The following is an 11,086-nucleotide window of genomic DNA, read 5'->3' on the forward strand; positions in this document are numbered from 1 at the left end:
AGTGTCTGGATGCTTCGCACTGTTTATTGTCTAACCTGCCAGTCGGTGAACCAATCTAAAACGATCAGGCCATCCAGGACATCCAGTGCAAATTTCATAATCCGACTGCTGATGCAGCTCTGTGGCAACCACACAAAGACGTCATCAGCCTCCTATCTCTGTTTCAATTTCCTTTTTTTTTTTTTTACGCATGACAAAACACACAAATAAGTTACTAAAAATTTAAGTGAAAGAAAGAAATTTTATTCTCATCATTTGCGATACATAATTAGGGCACTTGTATAGAAAACACACAAAAATACGGCTCAGAGACACAAAGAAAACTATTTTTCAAGTGTGGACTAATATGAGGAAGCTACATGATTGCGAAAAAACCCACAATAAACAATGTAAATAATAAAATAAAATTATGCCCTTTGGCTAAATCAACAAGGCATTTAACAAATATAAACAAACATAAATAAATTATAAGTTAGAATAGACTTAAAATATACATTTACGGAAAAAGCAAACAAAACCAAAAAATAACAGAAATAAACATTTATAAGGTATTGTCTCTATAAAGCTGTACACTTTTGGCCAGTGTAGACGATTCTTTTAAAGAAATTTAGAATTGCACAGATGTTAAAACATTTAACACTGTCGAGTGGCTGTATGCAAAAGCAACAATGAATGCTACATTTGTACTGGATAGAAGTCATTCGGAAAAATTTCTTCTCTTTTCCTCTCCTCTCCTCTCCTTCCCTTCCCATCCCCCCCCCCCAAACCGTTCAGTCCTGAGTCTAGTCCGGTGCTCAGATTGCGCTCGCCGGGGCGCACCGAGCCACAGCCGACAGCTCGGACTTCTTTGTCCCCACACTATGCCGTCCTCTTGTTTTCTGTCCTCGTCTCCGGCGATTAATTTGCTGGGGACAAGCATCCTCCCGTGATCCTCAAAAATGCGCAGGCAAATAGTGCAAAAACCACCTGAGGAAGAAGTAAAAACCCATAAGTTATCGGAAAAAAATAGCCATTCCTAAGAAAAGACAGCGACCCAGCTTTCTCTGGAAACCTGAGACTCAGACTCGGTAGAAGGCGTCACCCTTTACCCAAGCCTTTTCCCGCCACATCGTGACGCACAACCTCCCTACCTCCCTCCCCCAACCACTGGTGTTACTACATCTACTACTATCACTACTACTGCGATTTCACCACCACAGTCTCTCCCCATCCCCCACACAGATAAGACTGTCCTGTGCCTTTTTGGCTCACGTAATCCCCTGCAATTAAAGCGTAAAAACCATAACAAGCACACAGACGGCAAAAAGCCTAAACACAGATGAGGATCTTCAATACTAGAATCTATGACTATTTAGAGTGTAATAAAGCTGCATCATCCCATCTGGAGATTTAAAAGAAACGATGTGATTCATTTAGAAAATACTGTAAATCCTCATACCTTCAGCGGATCCTCTTTCGCGGAGTTTGCTCCACCTGGATTGGAGACTTGGAAAGGTGGCAAGCGGTCACATCACTCGATTTTTTATCAGCAGCCCTCTTTCGTTTCACGAAGAAGTCTGTAAGGAACACAAATGGATTTTGGATTTATGATTTGAGGTCAAACGATGCACAGCATATAGCGGAAAACAAGAGAATGGATGTGGATAACCAGTCTATTCGGCGCAAATCTAAAGCTGAGAGCAGACTAGATTTTACATGCGAAATCTATTTTTCTTTACCTGTGATGTGTGTGTTGCTGTCTGTAGCGGCCGTCCTCTTGCGCCTAACGCACGGGACCTGTCTGGTAGTCGCTTTCCCTGAGTTGAGTTTGTCTGTGCGGTTCTCCTGGTTGAGCTCTCCTGCGCAGGGAGTGCTGCTGCTTTCTGGCACGGCCAAGCGCTCTAGCGCATCCATGCCAGGGGTCTCCGGGAGAGCTGAGTCCGAGGGTGACGTGACGGGCGCCGCTGGCACCCGGATTTTGCCGTTCTGTATAGAGTCCTGGTAAAACACTGGGGTCTTATCCACGGACACCGATTGCCACTCGTAATCCCCATCCAGCGGGGTGTCGGTCTCGAAATTAAAGTTCCACCTCTGCTGGTCCCGTTCAGAAATCTCACGAAGTTTTTCTTTCATTTCCCGGTTCAATTCGTCATGATCCACTGGTCCGAAGAGGTTGCGGCAGACGCCGGTGCGTCTGTGGAGAGGGAAGGTCTTCCTGGCCACCAGCCTCTCTAGCGTGGTTGATAACTGGACGTCGGACATCTCCAAAAAATTCTTTTTCCAAAAGGCTCCCAAAATTACAAACGACGACGACTAATTGATCCCTGCTGAGATGGCGTGTTGATAAGGCTTGTTGTTGTTGTTGTTGAGCCGAAGTGTGTGTATCCTATTCTTACGCTTGTGCCTATCTACACCGCACCGTTCAGTTTAAATGTACAGCTTTCATAGTAAGCCTTGGAGTATATAAACTCCTAACGGGCACCTTGGTCGACATTCTCATTGGCTGTCTGAAGTCCAGCCCTCTTCAAGCCCCCACCCTGATTTCCCATCGACCCGCTGCACCTTTTTGGCTGCGTGCCGACCAGAGCGCAGCGTTTTGATTTTCTCGGAGTGTCAAACCTCAGGAAAACTCGGCAGTTTTTTTTTTCTGCTATCAGCAGAAATGTGTTGGGGTTGCATTTTAGTTCGTATTTGTGTATTTGATTCTATTTTCGGACACGATTCTTTTTTCTACGCCAAGAGCGTAGAAATGTGCGATCATATTTTATATTTAGAGTTCAGTAGTTGAACAGCTTTAGTATATTATTCTTTAATATACAAAAAACAAAAAAACAAATGTTGAAACTCGATCTGGCCACTTAACTGATGTTTGAATCTGCGATGCCACCCAGCATATAAATCTACCCAGTTTCTATTCCTTCATATTTTCCTTCATGTTTTTTCTCTCATAGAGAGTATCAACAGCGAGATCGGCCTGCGGGGATTCACCTCAGTGAGCTGCTTTGGTTTTGGTGCAGGAGCAAAGTAAACAATACAAAGACGGCAATAAACCAAAAGTTGAGCAGTTTTCTTAAAACTCTTTGTCTCATTTGCTTAAATAAAGCAAGGCACCTTTGCGACAGAATATTTCTTTTTTTTCCCTAAATGCATCTTTTTATCTTTTATAAAAAGGTTATTATTATAAAGCTAAGTCGAGAATTTAGGCACTCTATCATGTTATTTTAGGCTATTAAAAATGTACGTCTATCGCTCACAAAGGCATAAATCAGTCAGGACATAATCATCTTGTTACCACTAGTGTGTGTGTGTGTGTGTGTGTGTAGCTTTGGGGATTGTTATCGGTAAATATTCATTATTACTCCGGCTAACTTCTAAATATATACAGGAACATTTGCTATAATAGATACATTTTTAATATTATAACAACATGATTTACTATAAGGAGAGACTGGCTGAGCTCAAGGACAATGCACTATTTTGCAATTTTGAAGAAAACTAGCTTGATCCAAACCAAAATATGAGTGTTTTAGCTGCCAGTGCGCCACCTCCCAACCGAGTTTCACGAAATTCGGGCCCCTCTTTTTTTGTGCATAATCGTGCTGTCAGACACACGGCACTGAAAACATGACTTCCACAACTTTAACTGCAGGATACCGGCTGCCTTGACAGGGGAACAATCGCGGGAGACGGACAACGCCTTGTTTGCGCGGAATGATGAGCGCATAGCGTCCCTTAGAGGTTCAAATCTAAAACTGCAGCTGGTTGAGGCACAAACCTCAAAGTAAATGAAACGACTAACCTCAGAAAAAATACATACATAAATAAATTTAAAAAAATAATGCAGCAAGAGTTTCCATGTATCTGATCCTATTTTACAAAGCATGTGCAAATGGAGTAAAAAAAAATACTTTTATTAAAACTTTTAGTAAACTATGTGCAGAAACCACAGATGTAGTGAAGGACATGAGGGTTGATGTGACAGACGAGGATGCTTGGGATAGGGTGAGATGGATGGAGATTATCCCCTGTGGTGACCCCAAAGAGAGCAGCCGAAAGAAGAAGAAGGTAACATATTTAGCTGGAAGTCTTCATTACAGAACATAATTTTTTTTAATTATTATGAAAATGAGTACGATGCTGCAGCACACCACAGTCTGCAACATATCAGCATGTTGTCACATGAGGCTCAGCTATTTGTCAAGGGGTTTACATGTGAGCGTCATCAAAGTCACATGAAGAAGAGAAAGGCAGACAGGGCTTCACCATATGTGTGTTCAGCCTTCCTAAAAGGCTTCCACTAAAGGTCAGGTGATGTCTTGAAGTGATCCGCCTTTACATGGTGACGTTTGTGTGACTCATCCACAGTAACATTACAAATATTTCCTGATTTCAGACTCTAAACTGAATATTTAAGACTGACAAGATATTATAAGGGTATTTGGTATTGGGGATAAGTTCATTAGAAGTTAATTTTAAGTGAATTTGAAAAACAAATAAACCTTCCTTTTAATAAGAATAATTATTCTTATGCTAAAAAAACAAACAAACAAAAACAAAAAAAACTGGAGCATATGTTCTTAAATGATGCTGTTCTTCATTAACAAAAGGTTCTTTTTTTTCTTTTTTGAGTCTTTTAACCCTGAAGTGACCATGTCGGCCATTTATGTGTGTGCTCTTGTGATGTTTCATAACAAAATACTTCAGTCTACTTCTAAAAATGTTACAGGTATTTGTCCATTGGTGCGATATACAGTGGCGTGGGGTAAGAACCTCAAAAAAAAAAAAAAAATTATATATATACACACATACATACATACACACACACACACACACACACACACACACTTGTGGAGTGCAGCTAGCTTCTTTAGCCAGTAGGTGTGAATCCTGTCAGGGCCTGGTGCTGGGATAATAAGCTGGCCAAAGGAGGAGATGGAAGCCACTGATGTTAAGACAAGAAAGCTCCTTACCATGCATGGAGGGTTTCACCCCAAATCCAGCACCCTGAGACTGTACGCAACGCGGAAGGAAGGTGGCTGAGGACTAGTGAGTGTCAGAACCACTGTCCTAGATGAAATGACGAAGATCCATGAATACATCAGGAAGATGCGCTGAGTACAAGATCAATAGAGGCTGGGGTCTACCACACCAGGCAAGACCCCAGATGCAGGCTGTGCAGAGATGCCCCTGAGACAATCCAGCACATAACAGCAGGGTGCAAGATTCTAGCAGGCAGGGCATACATGGAATGCCATAACCAAGTAGTCGGCATAGTATACAGGAACATCTGTGCCGAGTATGACCTGGAAGTCCCGAGGTCAAAATGGGACACGCCCCCAAGGGTGGCTGAGAACAACAGAGCTAAGATCCTGTGGGACTTCCAGATACAAACAGACAAACTTGTGGTGGCTAACCAACCGGACATCGTAGTGGTGGACAAACTGAGGAAGAAGGTCGTGGTGATAGACATTGCAATACCAAGTGACGGCAACATCAAGGAGAAGGAACACGAGAAGCCTGACAAATACCAAGGGCTCAGAGAGGAGCTGGAAAGGATCAGAATCAGAATCAGAATCAGATTTATTTTGGCCAAGTATGTTTACACACACAAGGAATTTGGTTCCGGTTGATGGTGTCTCTCTAGTATTATACAGTGTCCTATAATTTAACTTAAATGCTATACAATATACAATACACAATATACAATACACAATATACAATACAGGTCTGGGAAGGGAAGGTGCAGTGTAATTTAAGAATTACAATATCCAAAATCTAATAAATAATAAAATAAAATAAAGTGTAGTGTGCGTTGTAGTGTGACAACAAAGTTTGTAACATTAGGCAGTTGTGTAGAGATCAATGTTACTGATCAGCTGTTAATGAGTGTGATGGCATGAGGAAAGAAACTGTTTGAGTGTCTGGTGGTTTTTTTGTGTACAGTGATGTGTATCTCCCGCCTGAGGGAAGGAGCTGAAATAAAGTGTGTCCAGGGTGTGAGGAGTCTGAGATGATTTTCTTTGCCCGTTTCCTGGTTCTGGAAGTGAACAAGTCCTGAAGGTTTGGCAGAGGAGCACCAATGATTTTCTCAGCAGTTCTAATAGTTCTCTGCAGTCTGTTTCTGTCTTGTTTTGTTGCTGCTCCAAACCAGATTGTAATAGAAGAGCACAGGACAGGTTCAATAACCGCGGAGTAGAACTGCCTCAACAGCTCCTGCGGCAGACCATAATTCCTCAGTTGGCGCAGAAAGTACATCCTCTGTTGGGCCTTTTTGAGGATGGAGCTGATGTTGAGCTCCCATTTCAGGTCCTGAGAGATGGTGGTTCCCAGAAACTTGAAGGTTTCCACATTCGTCACAGGGCTGTTGGTTATAGTGAGGGGAATCATTGATGAGGGGTGTCTTCTGAAGTCCACTGTCATCTCCACAGTCTTAAGCGTGTTTAACTCCAGGTTGTTCTGACTGCACCAGAGCACCAGCCGTTCAACCTCCCGCCGATATGCAGACTCGTCACCATCGTGTATGAGTCCGATGACTGTTGTGTCATCCGCAAACTTAACGAGTTTAACTGTCGGGTCTGTCGATGTGCAGTCGTTGGTGTAGAGGGAGAAGAGCAGTGGGGACAGGACACATCCTTGTGGAGCTCCAGTGCTGGTTGACAGTGTATCTGAAGTGATTTCCCCCAGCCTCACTTGCTGTGTTCTGTCTGTCAGGAAGCTGGTGATCCACTGACAGATGGCAGGAGGTACGGTGAGCTGAGAGAGTTTGGAGGAGAGGATATCGGGTTTTATGGTGTTAAACGCAGAGCTGAAGTCAACGAACAGGATCCTAGCATATGTCCCTGGGCTGTCAAGGTGTTGTAGGATGTAGTGCAGTCCCATGTTAACAGCATCATCCACTGACCTGTTTGCTCGGTAGGCAAACTGCAGGGGGTCCAGCAGGAGTCCTGTGACATTCTTCAGGTGAGCCAACACCAGACGCTCAAAGGACTTCATTACTACAGACGTCAGTGCGACAGGCCTGTAGTCATTTAATCCAGTGATGGAGGGTTTCTTTGGTACTGGAATGATGGTGGATTTTTTGAAGCAGGAGGGGACTTCACACAGTTCTAAGGATTTGTTGAAGATCTGCGTGAAGGCTGGAGCCAACTGGTCAGCACAGGTTTTGAGGCAGGAGGGGGAGACACCGTCTGGGCCTGGTGCCTTCCTGATCTTTTGTCTCCTGAAAAGCTGGCTCACCTCCTTTTCATGTATTGTTATTCCAGTAGATTGATAATAGTTTGATCAGGGAGAGAGGGTAAGGGTGTGAAGAGGGCAGTTGTTGTCTGGCTGGAGTGAGTGGGAGATGTAGACTTGTCTCTCTCAAACCTACAGTAGTAGCTGTTGAGATCATCAGCCAGGTCTTTGTTTGCTTCAGTAGGGGGTGGTGGACTCTTGTAGTTTGTGATGTCTTTAAGGCCTTTCCACACTGATGCCGGGTCGTTGGCTGAGAACCTGTTTTTTAGTTTCTCTGTGTATGTTCTTTTCGCCCATCTGATCTCTTTAGTCAGTGTGTTCCTGGCCTGCTTGTACAGGTCTCTGTCCCCACTTCTATAGGCGTCATCCTTATTCTGACGAAGCTGTTTTAACTTGGCGCTGAACCATGGTTTATTGTTACTGTATGTGCGAAGAGAGGAGCTCAGAGAGGAGCTGGAAAGGATGTGGAAGATGAAGGTGACAGTGGTAATCGGAACACTCGGGGCAGTGACTCCCAATCTGGGAGAGTGGCTCCAGCAGATTCCTGGAACAACATCCAAGATCTCTGTCCAGAAGAGCACAATACTGGGAACAGCTAAGATACTGCGCAGGACCCTCAACCTCCCAGGCCTCTGGTAGAGGACCCGAGCTTGGAGGGAAAAATAGTAGTAATATACACTGCTCAAAAAAAATAAAGGGAACACTCAAATAACACATCCTAGAGCTGAATGAATGAAATATTTTCATTGAATACTTTGTTCTGTACAAAGTTGAATGTGCTGACAACAAAATCACACAAAAATTATCAATGGAAATCAAATTTATTAACCAATGGAGGCCTGGATTTGGAGTCATACACAAAATTAAAGTGGAAAAATACACTACAGGCTGATCCAACTTTGATGTAATGTCCTTAAAACAAGTCAAAATGAGGCTCAGTATTGTGTGGCCTCCACGTGCCTGTATGACCTCCCTACAACACATGGGCATGCTCCTGATGAGGTGTAGGAAGGTCTCCTGAGGGATCTCCCAGACCTGGACTAAAACATCCGCCAACTCCTGGACAGTCTGTGGTGCAACGTGACGTTGGTGGATGGAGCGAGACATGATGTCCCAGATGTGCTCAATCGGATTCAGGTCTGGGGAACAGGAGGGCCAGTCCATAGCTTCAATGCCTTCATCTTACAGGAACTGCTGACACACCCCAGCCACATGAGGTCTAGCATTGTCCTGCATTAGGAGGAACCCAGGGCCAACCACACCAGCATATGGTCTCACAAGGGGTCTCATATCGGCAGTCATGCTACCTCTGGCGAGCACATGGAGGGCTGTGCGGCCCTCCAAAAAAATGCCACCCCACACCATTACTGACCCACTGCCAAATCCGTCATGCTGAAGGATGTTGCAGGCAGCAGATCGTTCTCCACGGCGCCTCCAGACTCTGTCAAAACATCAGCCAGAAAGCACAGGTACTCCTTTATTGAGTGTGTCTTGCTAATTGCCAATAATTTCCACCTGTTGTCTATTCCATTTGCACAACAGCATGTGAAATTGATTGTCAATCAGTGTTGCTTCCTAATTATATGGGAAGCATCTCAGCAACTCAACTATATATATATAGGAAGCAACTATATATATATATATATATATATATATATATATATATATATATATATATATATATATATATATATATATATATATATATATATATATATATATAAAAGGTATGATAACACAAATAAAGCCATTCAAAGTGATGTGATTTTTTTTGTTTTCTTTTTTGTATAAAATATAAATTAGCCCACTCACTTAAAACACCTTCACTCGAGGGTTAAACTATGCTCGGAGTAATGACACATCTATGGTCAGACTTATAGAAGGCTCATCAGCTACAAAACCGTCAGTTTGATTTAGGAAGGTGGAAATCTGTGTTGTCTGTGGCGTCCCCTGCTGGTGAATAAAGTTTACTAAAATGCAACCCTTTTGGATAGCCTAATTTGAAGCAATTCAAAGTAAGTGTAAACGATTAAACACAGAATTCAGTTTAATTTTATTTATATTCACAGTAATCAGTTAACTGCATAAACAGCATCCTCCTAAGTTGATTATCAGGCTGATGGAAGAAAAACCCTTCAGTTAATCAGTCTGATCAGTGCCTCTGCTTTGATTATTTACTCATTACTCAGTGCAACAAAACTTATCTCATTACTTCACTCAGGTCCAGGCTGGTTACAGATTTGCTTCACACTACTTTGATTGTGGGAATAAGTCTTCTGCTCCTCAGGCATACTCTTCCAGCTGATATTATCAGCTGATGGTTTAAAGTCAATTAAAGTGCAAGGAGAAAGTCTGCAGCCATTAGTTTCTCAAAGAGAAAATAATCTCCTTCATCAAGAATGGTCAGTCAGCTATGTAGCATGACTGATTTAGCTGACACATGGAGTGGTATGATTCTTTCATCTTTACACACACACACACACACACACACACACGCTTCAGATGACTTAACTTGCTCTTTGACATAGGTGGAAATATCCAGAGGGCCCAGTCCAAGTTTAAAAAGACCCTGCAGGCTCAGCAGACTGTGGGCAACATGTTGATTGATGGAACAGACGGAGAGGGCGAGCTTTAAATGTGCTTCAGCTATTGTCAGAGATTTGATTAATCAAAGGAAGGCCTTGAACCAAAAAAGAAGAAAGAAAGAAAAAAATGTGAAATGAAATCAAATTCAAATTATACATTTAGTTAAAAGTGCATCTCAGCAGTCGATTTTGTATTGGATTTTTATTTCTTTTAACTTAACGTTTCATTCCCACTGGTCATGTTAAAGCAGTACAATAAATCTGTATATATAGTAACCTATACAGTGTATATGAATGAAAAAAGAGGCAAACTGGTACATTAACTCAGAAAGAAAGAATATTACTCTATCTACTGCATTATTTTGAGCGCATTCATCCCAATTGATGTATTTAACTTGTTTCTTATATGTTTTTCATGTTTGCCATTGAAACACATTGTTTGTGCTCTGCTTTTATTGTTGCTGCTCTTGAGGAGCTATAAAGCTATTTCTACTGTGTTGCCTTCCATTCCCACCCCCGACACAGACCACTCACCCGAACAAACTGATCCTTTTGATGTTGCAGAGTGGCTGCAGGCATCACCACTGGGCCTTTCAGCAGTGGGATAAATGGCCACTGGAGCCACTGTCCTCTGTGACGGCTATAAAACTGTTTTCTCTGCATGCTGTCTCTAAGATTGAAGCTGGCAATCATGTGACACACCCGTAAGGAGTGGCTTCTTGGGTGATTTAGTGACGACCCACTCCATCAAATGAAAAAGCCTCTGTGTCTGTGTGTGTGTGTGTGTGTGTGTGTGTGTAAATTCATCAGACCTTTAAGGGAAAATGCATGTTTTAAAATACAAAGAGAAACACAAATACAGCTGTGCAATGGATACAATCATTGCTGAAGGATTTTGAACCATTTATGGGTTAAAAAGAGAACTGGCACAGCTGATTTTCTACATAACAGCACAACATAAAAAAAAAACTACCATCGCATATTCTGTGACTCTTGCAAACATTGCCTGAATGTCTATTTCCATATTATAGATCAGCCAAAGGAAAAAAAACAAACTTGAAAATGAAAATTTTGTACTGTGGAGTCAACTTCTTTTTCTGACAGAAAATTTAAGAAGTGCGTGCTTTATTCAGTTAATAAATCCACCAGCCATCATCCCACTGGATACTTTTCTGCCAAAATGTGTGCTGTAATTATATAACCCCGTGTTCATGCTTTAAAAACATTCTGTACAGAGTTGTGTGCTCAGAAGTTGGAACAGTTCCTGCAGTGTTTTTATAGCACTGTTG

At 42.3% G+C, this 11,086-nt stretch overlaps 1 protein-coding gene across 1 annotated transcript; it reads right to left on the minus strand.

The window, feature by feature from the left end:
* Positions 1–750: 750 nt before the first annotated feature.
* LOC115781933 (cyclin-dependent kinase inhibitor 1C-like) lies at positions 751–2,427 on the minus strand. Its single transcript, XM_030731877.1, has 3 exons — positions 1,719–2,427; positions 1,439–1,556; positions 751–966 (listed from the first exon to the last, which is right to left on the minus strand). The coding sequence occupies exons 1-2, from the start codon at positions 2,239–2,241 to the stop codon at positions 1,441–1,443; spliced, it is 639 nt and encodes a 212-aa protein (XP_030587737.1). The 5' UTR covers positions 2,242–2,427; the 3' UTR covers positions 751–966; positions 1,439–1,440.
* Positions 2,428–11,086: the final 8,659 nt, after the last annotated feature.

The sequence above is a fragment of the Archocentrus centrarchus genome, chromosome 6 (genome assembly GCF_007364275.1).
Source record: "Archocentrus centrarchus isolate MPI-CPG fArcCen1 chromosome 6, fArcCen1, whole genome shotgun sequence".
NCBI classification, from domain to species: Eukaryota; Metazoa; Chordata; class Actinopteri; order Cichliformes; family Cichlidae; genus Archocentrus; species Archocentrus centrarchus.